Raw genomic sequence first — 25,277 nt, 5'->3', positions numbered from 1 at the left:
GGCAATTCAGGTGAATGGCGGCACATTCAGTGCGCCTCCACTTTCCATCCAGCTTCTAATGCACTCTGGCGGAGATTCCAACACACGGACATTTCCCGAACTCATTATCAGCGAGGCCTTTTGTGGGCATTCCGGGTTCACGGCTGGATTGGTCCTGGCAGATTGCCGCCTGGAGATCGCCCTGGGGCACTGACTCTGCCGCTGCCAAGTGCTGCATTGTCTGGCTGCGAGTGGCCCGCATGGAATGGGTTCAACTTTTAAACTAAATTGAATACCCCTTTGAATCCGACAATGAGCTGGGTGCCTGTTCTTGCCGGGATTAAGCTCACAGATGGGTTTCTTACCCCTCTTCACATCGTTATTGTCTGTAATTGTTAAGACGATTTTAGGTTTAATAGCTGCCATTTCAAATAGAGCTGGAGTCTGTTGGCTGACCCCTCGAAAACTCAAGACTTTATCTTTTGTTTTACCACAAGGATGCAGTGGCTCACTCTATGTGGCCCTTAGGGGTGTGAGACTTTTATTGTGGAATAATCAGGAACAAACGGCCTGGGAAACTTAAGCATGACAGGAGTCTTCAACCAGGAAATATTTTCTCCGTTAATATTGCACTCATTGTATTTGTATAGATAGTTAGGACCTGAAAAAAATTCTTGCCAGTTGTATAGTTTGATTACGACTTTATAGGAGATTGTTTACAGCGTACAGATACAATGTATTCTACAATAGGTGCGATTGCGATTGGGAGTGCTTTACTAATAGCGTTACTAACATAGGGCGTTTATTTCTAACTCGATCGAACATCCAGGGGGGTCATGCGTCTAAAGGCTGTGGGGTTATCCGTGGGATGATCCGATCACTGCAGCGTGCTCTGTGGCGGAGTGAGCGGGGTCCAGGTGTCGGCAGCAACGGCCGGTGCTCCATTCACCACGGCAGTGGGCACCGAGACCACTGCAGCTGCACCGCCAACGGTGCCCCGTTCCCCGGCGTGCTCCAGGGATGAGGACTCTATCTTGATGTCGTGGGAGCTCTTCAGGGAGGAACTGGCGCACTCCAGCGTTATGACCGAGCTCTGCTCGTCGCTCGGCTTGTACATGGCAGCCTGGGGGTCGTCCAATGTCTTTGATACATCAACGGGCTCCAACGGATGAGTGGCATAGCTGGAAGGCGGGTGGCGGGAAATCATTGATAGCTACGTTAGCGGTAAGTGAGCACAGTTCCCCACCGATTCAACCTACCCGATTTCCAGGGGAATGTACTCCGGCTGGTAGTACGCGGCGGCAGCGTTCTGGTACAAACCGTACTCCGCCCCGGATCCGTTGTGCCAACCACCGGCGGAGTAGCTTAGCGCCGAGGGCGCATTGAGAACAGCATTCGTGTACAGCTGGTGGGTGGGCGAGGTGGGCGTGGGATGGTATACCTGGTGGGCAGCTGCACCGTATGCCGCTTGCGGGGATCCCGTTGCTCCTGCCCCGCCGCCAACGCCCACTCCGGTTCCATAAATGTCCGTTTGGGCCATGTTGTACTGATGACTGTGGGGCGTCAGGTGGTGGATGGTGTAGCTGGGCGAGGAGGTCGTATAGCTCGGGGATCCGTTCGTCGGAGACGGAGAGTTATGAGAGGCTAGAAAATTAAATTTATGAGTAACATTGAAACTTGACACAATCAACAACCTATCTTCTACATTTTTTACTTTAATGGTGAATTGTTAAGTGCATTGAAAACTGTCACGGTTCTTAGATTATTTCAAAAGCAAGGAGCTCACAACTTTTAATAGGCAAAAACTTAAGAGCAACACTAGGTACTTTTTAATTAAATTTCCGTTTCGAAAGTTCAAAGGTCACGTAGCTTGTTAGCGAAAGTATTGTATCTTTGGTTAGCCTTCCGGGTATTTTTGGCACAGATATAAGCAAAAGTATTTCCTCCTGCCCTCCATGGAGTACTTACAGATGTTGCGGCCACTGCACACGTTCATGGGCATGGGTCCCGGCACGCTGGTGGCGTTCCAGTAATTGCCATTGCTCTGCCAGCTGCTGGGATAGGAGAACACGGACGCCGTGGGACTGGCTTCGACCGGCATGAAGCCGGATTGGGCGTAGGAACTGCTGAAGCAACCAGTACTCGGCGCAGATCCGATGCCGCCGCCGCTGGAGCTGCTCACACTGGTGCTCACGGAGCCAGTGGACGTGGAGTGCAGGCTGGTTGGCGTCTGCGGAGCCGACGGCGGCTGCGGCGATGTGGATGATGCATTGCCGGCACTGCCATTCGATCCGGATCCGGAAACGACCCTGGGTCGACTGTACGGTGTGGTGCGAGTGGGTGCGACACTGCGTGAGGATAGTGATCTGCCGTAGCGATCGCAACTACCACCCGATGAGGGACCCACGGATCCGGCCGAGGAAACGCTGGGACACGAGGCCACCAGGCCGTGACTCTGGGCGATGGACAACGGAGGAGGAGCTGCCACGGCGGCCGCCGCAGCCGTATAATGTGTGGGTGGTGGGATGAGCCAGCCGTAGTGGGTGTCGTGCGGATACAGCGTATCCGGTCGCTCTTTGGCATCCAGAAAGGCCTTGGCAAATGGATTGTACTTGATCTTCAGCGAGGTCACCTCCTCATTCTGATATGCCGTCACCGCGATAAACTGCGTTTCCGGAAATGGATAGGTGACCACGTGACGCTGCTCGGAACCCACGCGAACCAGATGCACACGTGGTTCGTACTTGTGCAACGAATTTAGCATTATCTGTAAGATAGTTGTGTTTAAGTATGATTGCTGCTTTGATAGTAAGGTTCTGCTCACTCACCTGTCCATTGCCATTGGTCTTGTTGGTCAGCTTCACTTTGGCAAACGAGATGGGCTCCTTCATCCAGTGGGCTCCAAAATTGGGTGACTCGGGGTGTACGTAGATGGGATTTGACGGGGGAACCTCTGCCTTGCCACCAGGAACCTAAGTGGGTTAAAATAATGTTAAAAAATTTAAAATACAATATGAATTTAATGGAATATATGGTATGGAATTGATCTTTAATTATGTCTTAAAACATAAAGGGTTTTCTGATCATTGAGTAGACTTACCCATTCACCGTTGACGTACTTCCAGCGATGTGAGTCGATCTGGACGAACTCCAGGAGGACGGTGTACATGGCGGCGGGATCCAGACCGGAGGCACTGATCTTCACGACGGGGAACATGCGCCTGTTTGTGACAACGGAGTTGGCAATTAGCAATTATAACAGTTATGTAACAATAGCCCTTGCATTCGTAATAGTTGGGCAAATAGTGAGCGCCAATTGTTTACCTATGCCATTGCCTTTGGCCCAGACCTCAACCGAAATTCCAGCCGAATCCGAACCTCCAACCTCGAGATGGAGCAGGAGGCGGAGGAGCGGAGACGGTAGGGATTGCGTTGTGGGCAAATATTGGAACGTTCAGGCGGGCTCTGTTCCACAACAATTAGTACAAGATGGCGGCTGTTGCCGGGCCACGCTAATTAGCACCTGACCAGGCCAGCAGACCCGACTCTCGGCCCGGTTCCAAGTTCTAAACGCGCGTTTCGCACACACTCACCTCCGCACGCTCGTACATACATATGTATGTACATATGCCCGTAAATTGGTAAATATTTTTAGTTATTTCAACAAATGCTGGCATGTAAATAAACAGACGGATGGATGGGTCTTTACACTCAAAGAAATGGGAATTATACCTTATAGGAACTTCGTGATTCGAGTTATAAATGCTATATGATCTGATTGAGATTAGTTGATATTAACTTAATCTTCAAGATTACTCATCACTTAATAAAAGATAATATCCATATATGATTTATCTACTGTTCATACTACATGCTACTGGTTTTCTTCGAGTGTATCGGCTCTAGGCTGAGCTAGAGAAACGTTAACGCTTCATTATGACTTGCAAATGGCGAGCAGTGAGATGAAAACCGTGGAAAAGCGATGCATCAAAAACAAAAGCGCAAAACCCCATTGCCAATTTGCATAGGAAAACAAAATGCGCCGCCGTCGCCATTTAACACATTCGAAATTCGAACAGCCCTCACAAAAAAATAAAAAATAAAAAATCATACAATCCAATCAATTTGACTCACTCACCTGCCGTTTTTGGTGACGATCATCTCGTTGGTGAGATTCTGGAAACGCAGCCAGAGCTCCCGATCGTCCAGGGAGATGCGCAGATTGCGGTCCAGTTCATTGGGACTGCCTGCTCCGCCCACGACGCGATGGCCTCCATTTCCGGATACACTGGCTCCGCCTCCGCTCACCGCTGCCACGCCCCCCAGCCCGTGACCATGCCCGTGTCCATTGTGGGTCACATGCTGTGGCGAACCACTGCCACCAGTGCCAGCACCACCACCACCACCTCCTCCTCCGCCCGAAACATTGCCACTGAGTCCGGTTGTTGGATCCACGGCGGACAGGATGTGCGATGTGGTCATGTCAGCTGCAATACAAAAAAGAATATTTAATCAGTTATAAAATAAAGGTGGCCAATGAGGTTTAAAACATTTTACTGCAATAGGAAATTGTCTAAATATTCTAAAGACACAAACTTTGCAAACTAAACTTAAATATTTATGCTTTTGTCAAGATTAATTGTCATTGCTATTCATTGAACCTTTCAACTTATTATATGGCTAACAATCTCGTTTATAAATATTTTGACATAAAATATGATTTGAAACAAGTGAGCAATCAGCAACAGCTGAAGGTAGATTCCTTGACTCATCCGCTTGATATGGGGGAATTCAGAAGTGAAAACATGGTCTTCTCGAGACACAATCGTGTCCGTGGTCAGCGCGGATGGCATGGATGGGCATTACATCAAAGCAATCTCAACCGGCTGGCCGACGAAGTGTCGGCTTTATGCGTTTACAGCACTGTCCCAGGAGCATTAGAAGAATGCTCGTCGAGCTCTCTTGTCGGCTTTTAATTATATTGCACACTTTAGCCATGCCTGGCATTTCGTCTGCGAGTGGGTCTGGGCCTCTAAATTGGGATTGGGATTGGGAGTGGGTCTGGGGATGGGACTGGGATTGAGTTGGCTGAGATGCTGACTGGCCATAAACAACGGGCACCCTTTTTATTTATGGCCGCGGCAACAAACACCTCTGTTTTGCGTCGGACCAGGGTCATTTGTATTCCGAATCGGATGCCTGCCTGCCGACCAAAGATGTGCCCTCAGATGTGCCGGTTCGGTCGGGTGATATCTATATTGTGAGCCCAGTCCCACCACCACCAAAAGTGTTTCTCGCAATGTTTTGTAATCATAAATTTACAAAATGTATTAATTGTTTTGTTTGTCTTTATTGGGCCACGAAATTGGAGGGCCAAGTGCCGCCGTCTAGGATTCTTTTATGGGAGAACGAACTCAAAAAGTATTCCCAAAGACTGATTGTTCTTGCATCCAGATTTGATTTATTGGAAATTTCTTCGCCCATCCTGCGTCATAAAATGGCAAATGGTCGTATGCGGTTTGATGTCTTTCGTATTTGTCAACCGTTTAATTTGATGGTGTGAAGCGAACAGGTTTTCCTTCGGGTTCTAGGTGAGACCAACACATATAATCAAATCAATCATCAATCAGCGGATGCATATGTGTGTGTTATCTGAAGGCTATTAAATTATAAAGTAAGGAGAGCGAATCAATCAAAGCGCGCTGTTTTGGGGCACATTTGTTGTGGGGTTGGTAAGGAATGAAATCAGTACTCTTAAGATACATTTATCATTAATTCCTGGGTCATGGTTGTGATTGTGTAAATTTCTATTTAAACTTCTAAATTTGGTTACCAACTCTGATAGTTATGATAACATACTAGTCAGCAAGCCAGTGACAACTGATTGCCCGAATCTTCAACCACAAGCTGCGCCCAATTAAAAGTTTCAATTCGAATTCAATCGGTCGAGTTTAAAAGTTCAACCACTTTGGGCCGCCATTCGAAAGTTATATTCAATATATTTATGAATGTTCAAAGGTTTCCGATTTTCCCAGCTCGTGCTCGCTCCGCATTATCCTAATTTTCACGCGATACTTGGCGGGTTTTTTCTCATGTGCCCAATAGGCGACATCGACGACATCATAAAAATTCACTCTTCATGACGCTGGCTCCCCACATGGCTCGTCTCATGGTCGTGTTTGTGTTCCACATCGATCCGCACCACCGCGCCACTCCAGCCAGCACCATGATTTTAAGACGCGGTGTCCCAGCTCCGGCTCCATCACTAAGCTTAATGAAAAGCTGTTTTTGTGTGTTGTCTCCTCGGCGGAGGAAGCGTGTGTGACTGTTTGCCCATGTGTATATATGTGGCATATACTTTGACTTTTGATGGCAGCCATGACGGGTTTTCGGCTTGGGGTTTTGGGTTGGGGTTTCGGGCTTCGGGTTTGCATTGGACTCTTTCCCCATCTCGGGCCAGCCGCTTTGTTGTTGGCTCTGTTGATTTTTGAATCATTTCGTGACTTTGATATTTACTCAGACGCTTTGAGGGGTTTTTATTTTTTTTTCCTATTTTTTCGTATGAAATATGCGCGCTATTCAAAATCGAAGCGAACCTTTGGTAATATGGCGCTTACGTACTCAAAGTACAGGTACGCACTAATGGTCGTCGATGGAAACACATTTGGCGAATCTCATAGATACATTTCGCTTTTTTTTCAGCTTTAACTTTTGAAGAAGGGAGTGGCAGCGAGAAATTCGTAAATATGGCTTACTCTAATGGTTCTTAAATGATTTTTAAAGTCAAACTAAAAATCATGTTAAATTTGCAGTATTTTATTATAATAGTTCAACTTTAACTAATAACACGCTGCATTACTTTTTAAACAGATTTATAAGCTGCATTTTTAATTAAATGAAATTCCATAAATGCTAAAATATTAAATGTATTAAAATTAGTTAAAGATGTTGTGGCTAACCTATTGATTTCCTATAGATTATATAAAAAATACAATTCAAAGCAATTGCCCTCCTCCCAGATAATCGAACACGTGTAATAATAAATTCTGTGTTTGTTTATTCGCTACTCCGATCGACTTATTCCACTCCCATTCGCACTTTGTTGAAAAGGACAATATTTCGCACCTGCTCAGGATGCTGGCGGGTGGCATGGATGACGACAAGTCACTGGTAGCCAGTTGGAGGCGATTAAACCGAATCTGCTAAATTTCACACACCACTTCGCGTGAAAATAAACCGAATTTAAATTTAGATACTGCGTGGGCGAACTGAAATGGAAATAGCCGCGAATTGGCTCGATTCTAATGCAATCAATAATATTTCCGGAGGACAATGTCAGAGGTTGCTCCATTGAGAACTTGGTGACCTTTCAGGATACTCTCTAGATATATATCAATATTTTTTTTTGGCGATTTGTGGGCGTTTCTTTAAACACCCCGATTGTCACACTTTTGTTTTCAGCACTCCATGGCACAGTGGTAGGCGCACTTTTATGAGCGGCGTACTAAAATTTTGTACAAACTGTAATTAATTAGTAAGCATTTGTCAAGTACTAAACGATCTGCGTGGGCGGTGAAGGGGGGTTCCTTCGGGTCTGTTTATGGGCCTCTTTGATTTGCATTTAATAGGATAATTTTCACATGCGTCGTAATTGGACGCCTCAGATCGATCCAACTTGGTGTTTTTTTGGCAATCCCCAGACGCATGTCTGAAAATTCTTATGTCCCCACTAATTTGCGTGTGAACGTCGGCCACGCCCACGGCCACTCCCGCCCCTTTCTCGGCTGCTGTTTTATGTCATTAGAGGTATTATTAGGATCGTTAATAGGGGATTTTGTCACTTGCCCGTTGGATTTCGGGCGAGCCGCCAACACTTCGTCTTGTTTTTTTCATCTTTTTTGGCCAAGTGTCAAAATGTGTCTGTTTGGTGGTTTTGTTTGGCTTCGGCATTTGATTTTCACACGTTCGTTTAAATAGGTTTGCCAATTTGCTATTTGATTACGTTTATGGTCATATGTCACATGGGGGAATAAACACTCGCATTTTATGGCATCCAAACTCTTGATTCGGAGAAGCGACTTTATGATCATATGCATTTTTGGGCGCCATTTGTTTTGGGGTCAGCAGTGTTTGTCTGCCACAATTCTACTTAATTTTTTACATTTCCTTCTCAAAAAGTTAATTATTTTGAAATGTATATCTTAAAGTAAATCATATCCTTTGCCGACGGATCAGTCTACTTACATGGTAAAAGTATCTGTTTTTTCTTCTCTTTAATATTGAAAAGATAAGTCACCATTTTGCATTGTTTAATAGCTGTTATTAGCATTTTAAACGATGTATTTAACACATCTGTTCGAAAAAGAACATGTTGTAAAAATAAATAAAAACGTGTCTAATAATAAAGTCCCAATTTAACGCTTTCCAATTAAATTTTCTTACAATTTCTATACCAAGGACTAGGATAAAGTGCAACTAACTTACCAATTTGGTAACCTGCTTCACGCCGAAATTCGGCGCTCTTGATATAATCCAGTGGGAAACTCCTTGTGAAGATGGTTTAGGTTTAGATTTAGATTTTAGTTTAGTTTCACGCACTTTTCTAGCACTATTTTCCTCGAGGGTTTACTTTATCAAGGATCACTATCGTATGAGTTCGGATTGAAGTAGCAAGATACAGCCGCGTGAAATTTTTTCCAAATTTTCAAGATATTTGATTCGAGCCGAGATTCGAGATTGGAGTTTAGCGCTGCCGCCGATCGTGTGTTTGCGTTGCCACCGTTCCCGAGCTAATGATCAACGATCGGTGCTAATTTTTTCAACCATCACAAGCCGCGCTTTCGGTTCCTCTATTTTTCTCATCTCTCGTCTTTGGCCAGCCGATCGACATCGTGGCATCGTTGTTGTTTTCTTGTTTTGGCCCATGGATGATATGATGGCCGGCTAGCGTGCTAGCTCTCTGACGGTCTCTATAGCCATCTCGTTTTGGCCCGATCGGTGATCGGCTGGCTGACGGTCGGTTAGGCCACACCCTCTAACAGGTAAGACAGCGGCGGTATCTCGCCTCTCGCTCGCTCACCCGGCTGGTCAATTCGCGGCCATCGCCATCGAGAACCCGGCAACAGGTAGAGAGCCCCCATATCATCGAACTCTCAGGTGGGTCGGATCGTTCAGGGCGAGCACACCTCTAACTCTCAGGAAGGCCCGGAATTGGAGTCCTAGGCGGGATTTATACGATTTATACCCCTGCTGTAACCCCCGTGGCTAATCGTTCAATTTGCATGCGCCAAAAATTAAGTGTAACGTGTTTCAGTTGCTCACATTTGTTGCACAGAGAGAAAAAGTCTCGTATATTTTGTGATGTTTATTAAGGGCACTATACTTTTGACCACTTAATTGGGCAAAAGAATCCTTGTCTCAGTCGTAGGTTTAAAGTAGAAGGAGTTTTTTATCATTATATCCTATCCATAGATATTGAAACTTGTTTCAGTATATGCTTACTATACATAATCATCTTATTTGAGTCACTAAATGGAGTTCATGTTTAAATAGTGGTTGGTTACATCAGTGGTTGTTATCAAATATATACTATACAAGACTTTTTAAAAATATTCACTGATAAAAACCATACAACTAGGATAATCTGAGATTAAAATGCAAATCCGAGTTGTTTTTTTCCGTGTGTCTGAGGTCTGGATTCACAGTACGTTGTTCGTTGTTCGCCGCAGAGTGGCTTTGATTTGTTTAGACGCTCGTTTCCAGTTTTGTTTGTCCAACCAATTAAAACTTTGTATTTTTTCCACGGGCTCTGTTTGCACTCCAAAACGGGTTTGCCGATCCAACACTCTTTTTTTTTTTTTTTTGGGTAAAATTTTCAGCTGAATTTCGAGTTGTAAACATTTGACTCTGGTGCGTCAGTTTGTGTATGTGGCCAAAATACAAGTTGCCCCGGGGCGGAGTTGCTGGATTTTTGGGGCGGTGCGTGACCACCAGCGAATCACACTTTATCACTTGTATTTATCACTTGTATATTTATTTCACATTTCGAATATTATATTTTATTATAGAAAATAAAATAGAACAAAATGTACCTAAAAATATCTTTTAATTATCCACTAATTTATATAATAAATATAATAGAATGTTAATACTACAGTATAATGCGTTTCAATGAAAGTTTGCTGGGTTGTTTCAAAGTTGTATATTGCGAGACTCGAAACACCAACTATTTATAGCTTTTCCGTGATTTTTTCGAGATCACGCGCCTCTTGCATCGACTGTCTGTGTTTTTTCGTGGATCGCAGCTCGCTTTTTAGTCGGTTCCAAGTCATCGCCGCGTGTCAATGGACCGACTTTATCCAGGGGGCTGGGAACGGTCAAAAAGTTGGGCATTCTATGGCGCTGAAAGACAAACAGCTCGCGGCCAACGATGGCCATTAGTTAAAGGTCTGGTACAACAGTACGACCGTCGGTAGTAAATGAGAAAAATCAACAGACTAGGGAACTCAATAAAATAGTCGGTGATGGAAATGAAAATGGAGGGGACTCCGAAGGGCTGACCGCTGGCTAATGGAGAAATGTATCTGGCGGATGGACAAGTGAATCGAATGGATCGCCATGTAGTTGTCGCAACCGTGACGGATGTCTGGGCTACCTATTCCAGTTCCCTTTGGTCATTCATTAAAGGTGCCGCACGTTTTCATTAAGAATGTGCCGCGCGGAGGAGGAGTACGCGGAAATGAGGGCGAACCCTCCCAGTGCGATCCTCAATCCTTTCGAGGACGAGAGCGTCCTTGCCCTAAATATTCACCGCACGGCATTGTAGACGCTTTATGGCCAATCCTTTCTGCTTGTGTGTTTGCAAACAATTCGATTTTATGGCCGCCTAAGCGAATTTCCCCGCCTCAATTAGGCTGAGGTTGTAAACTCATAAAGCAAACACGCGAGAGTGCGAACGCCGAGCAGGCAGCCGGCAAAAAAAAGGAGGAAAAAAAGGAAGAATTCGGGGCAGGCATTCCGTTTGCACAAGACATCCACGCAAATGCGCATGTCCTTTGAGCGCAATTAGCCGGCGGGAAAATCCCAGTCCAGCGAACCCAGACCAAACCCAGCGACCGAGTTCGTTTCCGAAGTCTTTCGTTCGCCATTCTTGGCTTTCCGCCCATGGGTTCGCCCCTTTCTCGTCTGTTTGCTTTGAACCCAAACCCAGTCCCAAACCCAGTCCCAATCGCAAACCCAATCACAAACACAGACTCAGACCCATACCCAAAACCCAGACTCATTTACATATTGCTCGTTTTCTGCTGTTTTCGCTGCGCTTAAGTATGTTTGCCCGGTCCGATCTCTCCGTGTTTGCTTTCGACCATCTCGACCATCTTGACCATCTTGGCCTGTTTGCCGCCTGTCCACTTTTTGCTCTTCGATGCCGCTGCAGGATTTTCGTGGAAATGTACAGCTTTAACGAGCTTCAAACTTAAAAATGGCGTGACTCGACAAACAAAAGATGTGAGAGACAAATGAAGTCTGCTTCCAAATAGGCGCTGCTATGTGGTCGAAGTTTTTAAAAGTGCTACGATAAAATTTGCTACTTTTCAAATCTAAAGTGCATAATTTGTTATATATCCCAATAAAGAGAAGACCTCTGCGATAGTCTCATAGTCATTGTGTTTTCTATCCCAACTCAAATACACTTAGATTTTAAAAGCGCAAAACTACATCTATTTCGTTGAATAATACTGGACCGCCATTGAAAATGAATCGCCTGTTTGTCAGAAGGGCGGGACAGCATGTAACCAGGAGTCTTTTTGGTCCAAATGCAAGTCGTCTGCCTCAAGTGACCTGCGTTCGAGATGCGTGTTGCAAGGATGAGTACTCCTTGATAGACCACAAGTTCGATGCGATTGTGATTGGTGCCGGTGGAGCTGGAATGCGGGCTGGCTTTGGCCTGGCGGAGAAGGGTTTCCAAACGGCCATTATATCAAAGCTATTTCCCACCCGATCTCACACGGTGGCTGCCCAGGGTGGTGTTAATGCCGCCCTCTCAAATATGGACAAGGACGACTGGAAGTACCACTTCTACGACACGGTGAAGGGCTCCGATTGGCTGGGTGATCAGAACGCGATCCATTATATGTGTCGGGAGGCGGAGAAGGCGGTCTGCGAACTGGACATGTACGGGATGCCCTTCTCGCGAAAGCCCGATGGCAAGATCTACCAGCGACCTTTTGGTGGTCAAACCTTGGACTACGGAAAGGGCGGTGTGGCCAGGAGGGCGTGTGCATGCGCAGATCGCACGGGTCACGCCCTCATCCACACACTGTACGGACAAACGCTGAAGCACTCGGATTCTTGCCACTATTTTGTGGACTACTTCGTCCTGGATCTGATCATGTCGCAGGGTGCATGTGTGGGATGTTTGGCCTGGAAACTGGATGATGGCACCTTCCATCGGTTTCTGGCCAAAAATACGGTTGTTGCCGCCGGCGGTTGTGGTCGGGTTTACTTCTCCACGACCGCCGGACACACGTGTACCGGCGATGGCAATGCCTGGGTTTCCAGACAGGAGCTGCCGCTCATGGACATGGAGTTTGTGCAGTTTCATCCAACTGGAATCTACGGAGCCGGATGCCTTATCACCGAGGGAGTTAGAGGCGAAGGCGGTTTCTTCTTGAACTGCAAGGGAGAACGTTTCATGGAACGCTATGCCCCAAAGGCCAAGGATCTGGCGTCCAGGGACGTGGTGGCGCGAGCCATGACCATGGAGGTTCTTGCTGGCAATGGTTGTGGTCCGCTCAAGGATCATGTGCACCTGCAGCTCCACCATATCGACGCCAAGATCATCAAGCAACGATTGCCGGGCATTATGGTCACCGCCAGGATTTTTGCAAAAGTGGACGTGACCAAGGAACCAGTACCAGTGCTGCCAACTGTGCACTACAACATGGGCGGCATACCAACGGATTACAAGGGTCGTGTGGTCACCATCGATGAGAATGGCAAGGAACAGGTGGTCAAGGGGCTGTACTCCTGTGGGGAAACCTCCTGCGCCTCAGTACACGGAGCAAATCGATTGGGTGCCAACTCCCTGCTGGATCTGATCATCTTTGGCCGCGTCTGTGCCTTGGACATTGCCGCAAACAGCTGTCCGGGGGATAAGCCGCCCCAGGTGGAGGACAAGGCCACGGAGAAGTCGCTGGATAACTTTAAGCGCCTGCGATGCGCCGACGGATGTATTCCCACTGCGGCGTTGAGAATGGAACTGCAGCGCACCATGACCAAACATGCGGCTGTTTTCCGGGAGGGAAAACTGCTCAAGGAGGGTCTGCTCAAAGTGGCCGAGTTGTGCGAACAGTTCAAGGACATCAAGACAACCGATCGTACAATGGTGTGGAACTCCAACCTAGTTGAAACGCTGGAGCTGCAGAATATGCTGGCCAATGCGGTGCACATCATTACAGCCATGGAAAATCGCAAGGAGTCGAGGGGCTCCCATGCTCGCGAGGATTTCAAGACGCGCGTGGATGAGCTGGACTACGGAGCACCACTGGCCGGACAGAAAAAGAAACCATTCGAGGAGCATTGGCGCAAGCACACCATGACCTTTGCCCTGGGTAACAAAGGATGTGCCTCGATCAAATATCGCCCGGTTGTGGACACCACTTTGGACAGCTCCGTTGCACCCATTCCACCTGCTCCGCGCACCTACTGAACATTTATGTGTAGTTTTGAGCTGGTACAGTTTCATTCTCTTACATTCTCTGGGATATTAAAATGAAAACACATGTGGATCATAAAATTTGGCCATTTTGTATAAATACATAAGATGAAAACAACAACAAAAATGTATTCTCTTGTTCTATTTTAATTGTAAAAATTTAACCATTTTCTGATATTGAAAACCCAACTTACAGTCATTTAGAATATTGTTGATTTATTTTTGGGTTTAATTCGTTAATTGTAAAAGAAAATCGTTGAAGGAAACATATAAATTTTAAATACTTTTGAACTTAGATTCTCTCATTTGTCTAAGCTTCTTCAAATATATAAGATGGCTTTTAAACTTAGAAGTCGATTTCATAAAAAGTGGAATACTAGTTTTGGTAGGTGCTAGCTCAAATTCGTATAACGTGTCATCATTTTCCACCATATTCTCTGTACTTGTCATTATAGAAAGCCATAAAATGTACGGTGTTACGATGAAAAAAATTAAGTCCAGAATAAGGGCGGTCTTCCAAGCGTTGCGCCCAAAAATATCTAAGTGCTTTAGATCCATGGTTGTCTTTAAAATAATTTCGGCGAATGTGCTCCATTTGGAAGTCGGATGTAACCAAAGTGACATTGGAGGTATCTCCGACCACTCGCGCAGAAGCAAAAGATTGTGAAGGGAGTTAGTGTCCTGGCTAGAGCTCAGTCTTCGAAATTCCCCATCCAGCACATGGTATACGTTAGCCTCCCGGAAGGCGGAAAATCGTCCACGTAGCCAAAAATTGGTGGAGAGATCACCAAAAGCCAAGTCCACATCGAGGCAACCCATTGAGGTGCTCGCCAGCTGGTATAAGACCGCTTTCCAATCTCCGCACTTCGGCCGATGTGACGAGCAAAGTAGCAAAAGCCACTCGCCAGAAAGCACCTCCTTCCAATTGCCCTCATCAATGCGAGTAATTAATCCATCTCCATATTCGGCCATCATATAGCTGGTCTCTGATTTCCGGGATGATCGGGGACATACGTCGATATTGACTGGACTTTTCGGGAGCATCGCGTTTGGAATAACCCCAAATACCGATAGAAGAAGAATTAGCTTTGACGTCATCCTCCCAACGGAATGTATAATGTTTTGTATTGAGTTTTTTTTCGTACGACTTTCCGTATAAAATATAAATGACTGTAATGTCTCAGACTATGTTTAACTAAAATCGCTCAGGGGACCTGAAAAAATATTTGACAACTTACTAAGAAATCTACTAACTATAATCATTGATACGGGATTTTATTATGAAATAAATTAAATAGCTTGTGTGCAGAGTGGTACAGTTGCCTCCGCAGACCACTAACAGGTCATTAGCATGAGATGGCTATCGGTAACAGTCCATCTCGATTGCCGATGCTGTTCTCGAGCGACTGTTGCCGATGGCTGAGTGTAAATAATTACCAGGCGCAGGGATAACTTGTAGGTTATGCGAGGAGCACTGGTAACAGGAGGAACCGATGGGAGGACCACCCCTAATGACCACAATAAATTATTTTCATTTAGGGGCATTTAGCATAGAGAAAAAGCCGAGTGGCTGGTAAAGAAATAATTTATAGCTGTTGAAAACTTAACATGTTTATTTGGCCACATATGTGTGTGTGTGTGTGTGGATGGGTTTTGGGGTAAAATGGGAAATTGTTGGGGTGTGTGTGTCCAATAATAATGGCGCTTGTTAGGGCTTATGAGTAAAATGCTTGTGTGCGTGTGGGGGACAGCAAATAAAAGGCCAGAATAGAACAGAACCGAATACTTTGCAGGGACACCTTGCCCGTCCAGCCAACGCACCACCACCCACTGGCCAAACACCAAGGACATGGACATGCCCCAACTATTTGGCATGTATTTCGTGTGCCAGTGTGGGTAGAATTGTTGCTATTTCATATGGTTTTGCTGCTGGAAAAATTACAGTTGCATACACATTTGCCTGTGTTAAATTGTCCCACAACCAATACAAAGTGACCTTTTCATTTATTTTTATGATGCCACCCCCCCTCGGCCCACAGCAACATTTCCCATCTACCATTTACCATTTTACCGCCCCCTCCCTCCCCGCGCCACATGCTGCATGAATGCCCGCCCAGTATGGGCCATAAAAAATAGTTCGCTCGATTCAACTTTCCTGCGGCAACAAATGTTGGTTACTACGGCCCAAAAGCGGACTCCATGCTACTGGATAGAATGTATTTTTTTCCAGGATTTTGAATTTGTTTATTTCAGACTGGGCCTAATGGCAGGGAAATCTGTGGCCGCCCCGTTTAGTGGCATGTTGTGTTATATCTCCTCTGAGTTGATGGTGCTCATTCTTATGTCATTACGTTTAACATGGAAAATTACCATATTTTGCCCGCTCTATTGGCAACTTCTATGCAAAACCCATAATTGGCTTCTTAAAAAGTATTAAAGGTATTTATTCGCGTGGGTTGAAAACTTAAAACTGTCCTCATAACTTTGCTGATATCTATGCGACGCACAACTTTCTTTTTGCCTCTGTATTAGGGGAAAGTTTGAAGTACTTGGCCAAAGTTATAGTTTAAATAGTTCAGCTCGAGCCCTGTAATAAATTTTAATGTTAAAGTAAGTGTTTAGACGAAGGACGGGGTATATGATATCTGCACTCGTTTCTGTGCAAGGAAATATGCAGTTTGAATTTATTATTTATTTATTTAATTTGAAAAACAAACTTTTTGCTTTCAACTTTTTGGGTGCGAACAAACTTCTTAAGGCATGTGGTTTGTAAGAAGAAATGGGTTTTATTTATTTGTTACTTTGTTTTTCGATCGAAACTTTCATATTGACGTCTTGCTTAATATCAAGCCATACACTGCACAATTTTTATGTATTACTTATTTAATATTTAAAATCTATTTTCATGCGGCAATCTATCTTGTGGCACTCGAGACTTTTTACTCTGCTGTCTAGCTCTTTAGTTTCCCCTCGTGTTTTGACTCCAAGTTGGCTGCAACTCTGCAAGTTGATTCTGCACTTCATCGGAAAACAAAACAAAATGTTTCAGTTTAAGCTTTTACCCAGTCACTTCAGTTTGCGAACGAGTGCAGTGGACTTGCCCCGTCCCGAGGCAAGATGCTACACGAAAATTGAATGTACTAGGCAAAATAATTTGACCTCATATGCATATATATTTGATTTTATATAAAAGAAAAATTAAAAATGTTTGTAGAGATTTATTACACTTAATTGATGCACAAAATATGACAGGGAGAAAAATAATGGTATATTGTTTACTTCGTTACAAAAAATAGGTACAGCAATTGTGTAAGATAAGTATAGTTTATAAAAATATATGTTAAATATTATATAATTTTGTACTTATAAAAGGAATTTGCATATCTGTTCCACTGCGAAATGATTGCATTCATTGGAATTGTATCTTCATTTGAATTGTATCTTCTTTCAACAATGAAGTATTTTATTTTTCCGAGTGATGTTGCATTGCTCGGTAGCTCGTTATCGAGTTTGGCATTTGAAGGATTTGCCGGAGAGACACGAGTGGGGGAATATATCTGTTCCGTGACCCCAGGCGCTCCACTGGGCCATCATTTATATGTTGAATTCGAGCCTTTGACTCAATCATCTGCTCGTTCGGAGGCAGCAGGAGCACCATAATTTCCATTAGAATTGCCCCGGGAGTAAACCGAGTCAAAGGCAGCCATTATCCCAACAGCCTACGTATCCGGCTGGCCAGTTTGACCACTTTGGCAGCCAACTATTTTGGCCATACTAAACTGCATTCTGGGCCGATCTATTTCCCTTGTTTTATTTTCGGTTCGTTTCGGCTTGTTTTCGTTTTGTTTTGGGGTAATGGTTTCTGGGCTTGGTTATTGGGGTGAACGTGTTTTTCCCAAACAGTTTGGGCCGTATAAATTTGATTTATTTATAAATTATACACTCTCCACTAGACTGAAAATTTATTTCTATTTCCATTTATATACTTGCAGGTGAGTTTTCCGGGCGTGGAAAGTGCATAAAATCCGGGGGCAGGTAAGCTGGTGCACTAGACATGTACGACAAATTGAATTTCCATTGTGCAACTGGATACTTACATATGTTTTTCCCTAAATTGATGGCCAAATATAAAACGTATTGAGTGCATGCTTGGGAAACAAACAAATTGGAAATTGTCTTTTTTTAATTCAGCCCAAAAGAACGCTGCAGGAAAATAATTTTTCGTTCATGAGTTGCATGCAGCAAAGTATGCAGCACAAAATATGAGGCATCTGCGTTTGTAAGGTGACGCAAGGTGTGATGACGTCATTTGTGGCATCACACTTATATTGTGAAATTTTGGAATAATACAACGTTGATTAGACAATCAAAGCTCCAATAGAATATAGCCACAAAAATGTTTGATGCCAGGAGCATTTCGTCGAAGAAAATTCCTTGCCACTTTCTATAAGCCAGTTATTGACAATATTGTCCTAACTTATAAATGCCACATTTTTCCCGACCACAACTAGAAAAGCAAAAACGCATGTCAGAACCATTTGATAGCTGCAAGGAATTCCTGTCCTATCGTCATATCCACAGTCAATCAAGAATTTAATGTCGATACCGACTTGAAAGTGGGTGATGGGCAGGCAGTTTCCTCGGCTCACAAGTCGAACCAGGACTCGGAATGGCGGCAGGATCTCTGGGGAGGCAGATGGCATGAAATTTGAATAGGCCTGCCCATGTGGGACTCGTTCTTGTGTCTGACAACATTTTCCTTGAGCAAATGTTTGGGGGCTGGCGAAGGTTGTTGGGAAAGTGGCTGGGGAAAGTGCAGATGATTGCACTCACACATCGAGTTGACACTATTCGAAATACATTGCGTTTGCCTTGCTCTCGGGAGTCAAATGAGTTTTGCATAAACAAACATTGTCGACCGACCAGTCCCTTGCCACCTGCTGCTCGGAAAACAAGTGGGAAAGCCACAGTTGACTGGCTCGACCAGAAGTTGCCCGGTATCATGAATGCGAAATAAAAATATTGAGCACCGACATGAAGAATGATACACCTATAGGAGGAAACTTTCCTGTTTATACATTTAAATTTAATTTAACATATTGCTTGAATTTAAAGAATAAAATTGTATTATACATATTACTTTTAATAGAGTTATATATAATTTAAAAACCTTTTAAATTACGTTTAGGTGTCAGGCTGAAACTACTCACCTTACTTTTCATTACGAAAATCCTCAGAAGAACAATAGATCCTTCTAACTGCAAGGTACCGGGTACACAGATTATTTTGCCTGGACTTCTGGCCAAAAGAATCAGGTCTGGGCTCCAGATGGGAATGCATAATTAAGGGAAGCTGGAAAAATGAGCAGGCCCTCGACGGCCATTCCAGATTATTTTTTGTTGCCCACATTGTACTTCCTGCAGCAGAGTTTGCTTCCGTTTTTCAAATTAAAATACGTTTAGCTCGGAGTGCACGTACTCATTTATCATTTTATTATGGCAAAGGCAATGGCTGGAGTTGTACTTCCAACTCTGCCATTTTGTTTTCTTGCGCACTTTCGAATATTACGTGCTGGCCAACGGGGCGCATGAGTAATGCGAGCACATTGTGCACACAGAACTCGATTTCAGAATTGAAGTTCGGCTGCCTTGTCTGTCGACCTGTTTTTCGCCTTAAGTTTCCCTATTACAACACCCGTTCTGCAATGCGAATTTCGTTGAGCAGATTTCCATTAATGGTCACCCGGCTGCCTTGCCTGTTTTCCTTTGTTTTCAGCTCTGTGGCAGCAAATATGAACAGGAAAAACTTCGGACAATGATAGCACACTGAAAAACCAACCCACAAAGTAAACACAAAAAAAAAGAATTTCTTTAAATAAGTTTGGCAGTACTTTAAGATTTTACACCACTCTATGTGGTATTATACCTAAGAATACAAAAAACATCCAAGAAATTGCATATAATAACTTACAATTAACTTATTATTATTTTCTGTGCAGTGGACAACTAAATTCCGTTGCATTTTCATTTCGCTCGTCCTGCAAAGGACTCCCTTTTTTTTTGCCCTGGACTTGGTTTGTTTCACATTTATATTCATTTGTTTTCCGTTTTATTTACCCAGCTCAACCGCAGCAACAAATACAAACTATATGGATATGTGTATGTATAATTTTGCACAGAAAGCCAAGGGGAAAATTCTCGTATTAGAACAGTTTTGGGAGCACCAGCGACGCGAAGCGAAATTCATTCTCCAAGTTATCGTCGAATATTTTTGGGGTTTCCGGAAAAGTTAAAACCCCAAGCCCGATGACCAAGTTTTGTGGGCTTCAACTAATTAATTGGGTATTTGTTGGGCTTTGCAGTGCGGGGAAATGGTGCAATACTTTCGGGATACTCATGGTTACTCCTGTGATGTAGGTCCAGGATAAGGATTGGGCCACATGGAGGAGTTAGAGTTTAAATTAATATTTTTAGCTTCGCTCTGATTGCTTTATAAAGTTTTTTGCTTGACCACACAAATGCTATAATTTAAACAAGACAGAAGCTTATTTATTTTAAATGATTAATCAGTTATTTAATGTTCATATATATTGCTCATTTTCTCTTAAATACTGAGTTTCAATACTTATTTTGTTGTCGCTTTTTGTTTGAATTACTTCCTAGCAAACTTTAAATACCCCATGTTAGTAGATCGAACACTTTCGAGCTCACATTTCAACTCCGCCGAAAGTTATTTCGGTAACTTCTTAAGCACCATCAAATACTGCGTGCTTGTTCATTATTTCCAACAACTTTCCAATGAGAAACTTTCGAGGGACAAAAACCGGACAGCCAGCAAAGTGTGCTCAAGATTTGGGCATCTGCTTGGGACAAGGGAAAGTATTGCTAATTGCAGTTTGTCCACAGGGAAGAAGCAACAAGCTGCTTCTGTCCACGATTGTGTCTCCTTTAACCCACATCCCATTCATTCTCTGGAAGCACCCATTAAACCACCTAACCACCAAGACTTGACCACTGAAAAGTTGGCCAAGTTAGCGCTGTAATGTGGCCAAAAAGAAGTACCTAGACTGAAGTCTTGTTTTTTGGTTGGCTATAATATATGCCATATGGGTATAGGAATTCTTTTTCGGATCAGTCTTAAGTGGCACTTATGAGAATCTAGCTTAAATGCTTTGCCCGGAATTTAATGTGAAATGCGCTTTATCTTAAGCCATCCAGCAAGTCGCCGTGAGGTAGTCCAAATATTTAGCGAGTCAGTAGCGGGAATCTTGTAGTCGGTTCACACCATTAAAGCGCTCTAACTTGTTATCCGTCCAGTATATATTTTCCTTGGGAAAGGTGCAGCACGGGATGGAAGGTAGGTAGGAAAAGCGGGAAAATGGCAACAAAGAGTGTGCCGGTACTCGCCCGCCGGCTACCGGGTGAAAAAGAGCGCTCTTTGCCGTAAAAATGCTGTCGCTGTCCGGACTCCGGAGCGTGAAAAGCGTACAGCGGTGGGGGAAGGGAAAATGGAAGGAAAATGGGGGTCCTGGTTACGGGTTGCTGTTGCTTTGAACTTGGCGGCACCGGCCGTTTCCATCGCTGCTGCTTTTTGTGACATTTTCGCAGAAGGTTTTTGCATTCGTGCAACTTTTTGTGCACCGCACTGCATTTTATGGTGGAAACACCGCACAACAGATAGGGCGTGCAAATGGGTGGGCGTGGCAGCTGGTTCGCCGCCTTAAAGTTCGCCGTTTGCGTGCCCGTTAATTTTGTTTGCACTCGCGAGGAGTGCGAAAATTTATTCTAAGCCCTCGCCCGCTCTAATTTCTGTGGCCAAAAGCACTTCGGTACAGTGCAACGGGCTGAACTGATTTGGCAGTCAACAAAATACTTATATTTGTGGCCAGAAGCAACGCAACATCGGTATATAAACATATCACTAAACTACTTAAAGCCTTTCTAAAGATATCCCTAAGATACTTATTTCTTTACTAAATCTTTAAGTGGTATTAGGTGTTATTTTCATATATGAACTCTGTTTATTAAAACTATAGTTTTCCTATTTATATATAACTTGTGACATTCTTTGATAATGATGACCAATCTACAGAATTTCGCCACTCAACATAAGAATCTAAACTCAGTGTAAAAGTTGAAAATCGTGCGTGCGGGAAAGTTTTGCTCGACGCGTCGAAAAGTATGCAAATTATTAGAAAAGTTTTTCACATTTTTCACTGCTCTTTCGCTGGCACTGCGTTTCACACATTTGACAATTTCCTAAATCCTCGTTTGATACATCTTGGGGCAACTGCGAGAAAAGAGGACCTAAGTGCGCACAAAAGTAGGCTAAATTATTAATGTTCCTCGCCAGCCATTTTCCTCCTGAATATCCCTCACCACCCAGGAAACACAAGTCGGAGCAGGCTGGTCAGGCCAAGAGCAGACGTCAGGTCCCGGGGCCGAGTGCCCATCACATCCTTCTGGTGTTTAGTTGTGCACTGAGCAAAATATATAGCTACTTTTCCTACTGTTCATAATTTTCAGTCTATAATTAATTCAATCTACAATTAAGTTTTTTTGAGTAGTTACTCTACGAAAACCAATTAATAACAATAAAAGCTTTAATGCAGTTAACTATTTATCAAACTGCTATCATTTATGTATTATTTTAACTCAGCCAATTTTCTCATGTCCAGTTCTTGTTTAGAAATATTTTGTTTTATATATTTGAATGAATTAAAACTCTGCTTTAACCCTTGAAGTTGGCTTAGTGTGCCTTTCAGGTTGCGACAATTTAATGCCCTGTTCTTGACATTCGGCCGGACCCGGCCTGCCCATCCGATTTAGGTGTGTCCGGAGAAGCCCATTGCCAACCACTCTGACCACCCTCCGGCATCCGCATGGCCATGTGGGTGGTGCAATTTGTCAGTTTCCCCACTCGACCTCGCCCGTCCTCGGTCCTCTGTTGCGGAAATTATTATTTTGTTTAATGATTTGTGCTTAGTTTCGTAATTGAGACTGTAAAAGGGATGCTTACGGGGCAAGGGGAAAGAAGCAAGGACAGGAAAAAGGACTCTGCTCTTGACCCACAATGGAAAATGGCAACAAAGAAAAAAGAAAAAGGTGAATGGGAAAGTGGAAAACTATCGGTACCAAAAGTGGCTTCTGTTGTTTTTCCCTTTTGCCATTTCGTTTTGGGGACAAAACCCATTTCAGCGTGAAAGGAAAGCGAAAGATGAAATATTCTATTTATAAATTTCGCTGGTATCGAAAATATTTTGAAACTGTCGTTCGGGCAGAAAGTTCATTGTCAATTGATTTCGCAGCCAAGCGTGTCCTGAAACCGAAGGACCCTTCGAGCACTTCTCCATTTTATAATCGAAAGTATTTACTGTTGGGCATTTTGAGCCTGGACTGGAATGCGTTGATTGGAATTTTGTTAGCCAACTAAAACTAAATGAACAGAAATTTTCATACAACTATGGCAAAATAAATTCAATAATGTCAAATTGGTATCCAAACAAATAAATTATCCGTTGCATAGAATGCAATTATTTCAATAATTTAATTTAAGTTCATTTCTTTAGCTGTCCAGCAATTTGAATATTTTCCTAATTCACTTAATTTAATTGGTTCGTATTAGCTGACTCATTTTGGTTTTCCATTTAATCTCTTGCGTCAGAGGTACAATTTATTAATTATAAGTGCAGGCAGCATTGATTGGAAGGGCCTTCAATTCAAATTGCTGATCATCGATGCATTAATTTGACGCCCATTTGGTCGAATAATTCAATTAAAAATTAAATGCAGCCATAAGCAATATGCAGATGCATTCAGAATCGGGCCAAAACCTTCACTGTGGTTAAAGCTTACAAATGAAACAAAATAGTAGAATGGAGTGACTCAATTTAATATCACCCGCTACATAATTATTTTTGGTGTGTGTGTGTGGGCATTGCGATGAAATCCATTTATCAGCGACATATTAAATGTGAAAATTCCATATTTTATGAAACAATAACCAATGCCAACATATCTGTAACTGCGATGCCAGCTACAACAAGAAAACGGGCAAATTAAATGTGGTTTCCAATTAAAACCGGAATGAATGTGACAGACAATTGCCGGCTTCCCGGCAACTCTGAAAGGGTTTTTCATCGTTCGATCCCAAAAGCTGATGGAAAATGCCCTTTAAATCGCAAGCGCAGGGCAGGAAAATTGTTCGAACAATGTATAATTATCAATTTATATGTAATTTGCATTCACCGTTTGGTAATTTATATCGCTGAAGTGTTTCTCATTTGAAATTCGCTGAATGCGCTTCTGTTGCAAGTTACTTTATTTATAACTTTAATTTGTGGTTATTTTAAAAGTACTACAAATTAAACGTCAAACGAATAGTAAAAGCTCTTAATGGCTGCAAGACGTGCTACACAAACGACCAACTAAAGGGATAAAATACAAAATTAGTGGTATTTTAAGCGGTTCTACACTTCATTAAGTAACGTAGAAAATGTTGGGAATGGTGGCCGAATATTTCAGCATTTTGTTTACACTTTCGCTTGAATGCGATTTCAAGAGCCATGACCGTTCGTGTGCATGTGGGCATGAAATTGCGGAAAAGCGTGAAAATAAAAATGCATTGCATAGTTTTTGGGGCGCTCGAGCCGCCATTTTGCCTTTTGCTTTTTTTTCCTGTTGATCTTTGCATGCAGGTTTCCGTTTCCGGGGAAAAACTGTGCCCGTGGTCGGCAGCCACTCAGTGAAAGCGGCAAATTAATTCAATTTCACCTGAAGCCGTATCCTCCGTGCTCCGCATTCCGGATAATAGGCGGCTATTTGGCTTAGGACTTGAATCACCGCTCGACTGGCTTCACTGTAATCACAAAATGGTTGTGGCTGGCAAGTCAGTGCTGCCAAGTTTTGGAGAGATTAAATAATATAGGGTGGAAAAATTATTCAATAAAATATTATTAAAAATAAATATTTAGAAAAGCATATTAAACTTAAATTTATACGTGAAATTGATTATAATATTACCTTAGGATCCAAAATTTAACCCATAGAATAGAAGAAAAGTCTTGGAAAAATCCAAATGGGCAGCAGTATTTGCAGGATGCGAAGTGAGATATACGGGGCATGTTTACTCACTTAGGCAACTTCCCCGTATCCGTCGCTTTGTCTGTACGGAGCAAATGAAGCGGAAGAACTTCACGTGCCGCCATACAAATTGAAAATCAATGCTGGTGAGTATCGAAGACGGCGACTCTGAAGCCAAAGGACTCTGCCCACGGGGTCCTTTCAACCCCTTGAAGCCGCTGGCCCATAAATCGGCCGCCGCTCGAGTTCGGTGAAGTGGCCATCGAGGCTTTTTCCTTCAATTGGTCGGCATATTTGCCAACAACACAGCCCGTTCGGCCGGAATGGCAGGATAATAAGAATGACTGCGGTATCGGGCGCAGCTCTTCACAGACAACAATTGTGCACAATGCCATGATATTCGAGTGGATCCTTTGAGTGGAGCATCCTTGAGCCGGGGGAAAACTTAAGTGGCAGAAGATTTCGTACGAATATGCTGTGCATTTCCACAAATATTCATGGAG

At 43.6% G+C, this 25,277-nt stretch overlaps 4 protein-coding genes across 7 annotated transcripts in view; 2 read left to right on the top strand and 2 right to left on the bottom strand.

The window, feature by feature from the left end:
* Positions 1–25,277, top strand: part of LOC6737731 (putative dipeptidase NECHADRAFT_87110) — an 87,071-nt gene that overhangs the window by 2,288 nt on the left and 59,506 nt on the right. The gene's annotated exons all lie outside the window — the stretch shown is intronic.
* Positions 664–8,876, bottom strand: LOC6737739 (T-related protein). 3 transcript variants are annotated; one of them, XM_016171350.3, is made up of 7 exons: positions 8,464–8,876; positions 4,118–4,466; positions 3,080–3,200; positions 2,808–2,951; positions 1,948–2,746; positions 1,239–1,623; positions 664–1,160 (listed from the first exon to the last, which is right to left on the bottom strand). In XM_016171350.3, exons 2-7 carry the CDS (start codon positions 4,459–4,461, stop codon positions 857–859), a joined length of 2,097 nt encoding a protein of 698 aa, XP_016031519.1. In that variant the 5' UTR covers positions 4,462–4,466; positions 8,464–8,876; the 3' UTR covers positions 664–856. The 3 variants fall into 3 exon arrangements, with proteins under 3 accessions (XP_016031519.1, XP_016031518.1, XP_039150104.1); XM_016171349.2 differs by lacking the exon at positions 8,464–8,876 and having other exon boundaries at positions 664–1,192; XM_039294170.2 differs by lacking the exons at positions 4,118–4,466; positions 8,464–8,876 and adding an exon at positions 3,304–3,502.
* LOC6737738 (succinate dehydrogenase [ubiquinone] flavoprotein subunit, mitochondrial) lies at positions 11,634–13,820 on the top strand. Its single transcript, XM_016169730.3, has one exon. It carries the CDS (start codon positions 11,732–11,734, stop codon positions 13,685–13,687), a length of 1,956 nt encoding a protein of 651 aa, XP_016031517.1. The 5' UTR covers positions 11,634–11,731; the 3' UTR covers positions 13,688–13,820.
* LOC6737737 (thioredoxin-related transmembrane protein 4) lies at positions 13,921–14,897 on the bottom strand. The gene has a single exon (XM_002084530.4). The coding sequence runs from the start codon at positions 14,789–14,791 to the stop codon at positions 13,970–13,972; it is 822 nt and encodes a 273-aa protein (XP_002084566.1). The 5' UTR covers positions 14,792–14,897; the 3' UTR covers positions 13,921–13,969.

Source organism: Drosophila simulans, chromosome 3L (assembly GCF_016746395.2).
Source record: "Drosophila simulans strain w501 chromosome 3L, Prin_Dsim_3.1, whole genome shotgun sequence".
In the NCBI taxonomy this organism is placed as follows: Eukaryota; Metazoa; Arthropoda; class Insecta; order Diptera; family Drosophilidae; genus Drosophila; species Drosophila simulans.
This window is presented reverse-complemented; position numbering and strand designations above follow the sequence as displayed.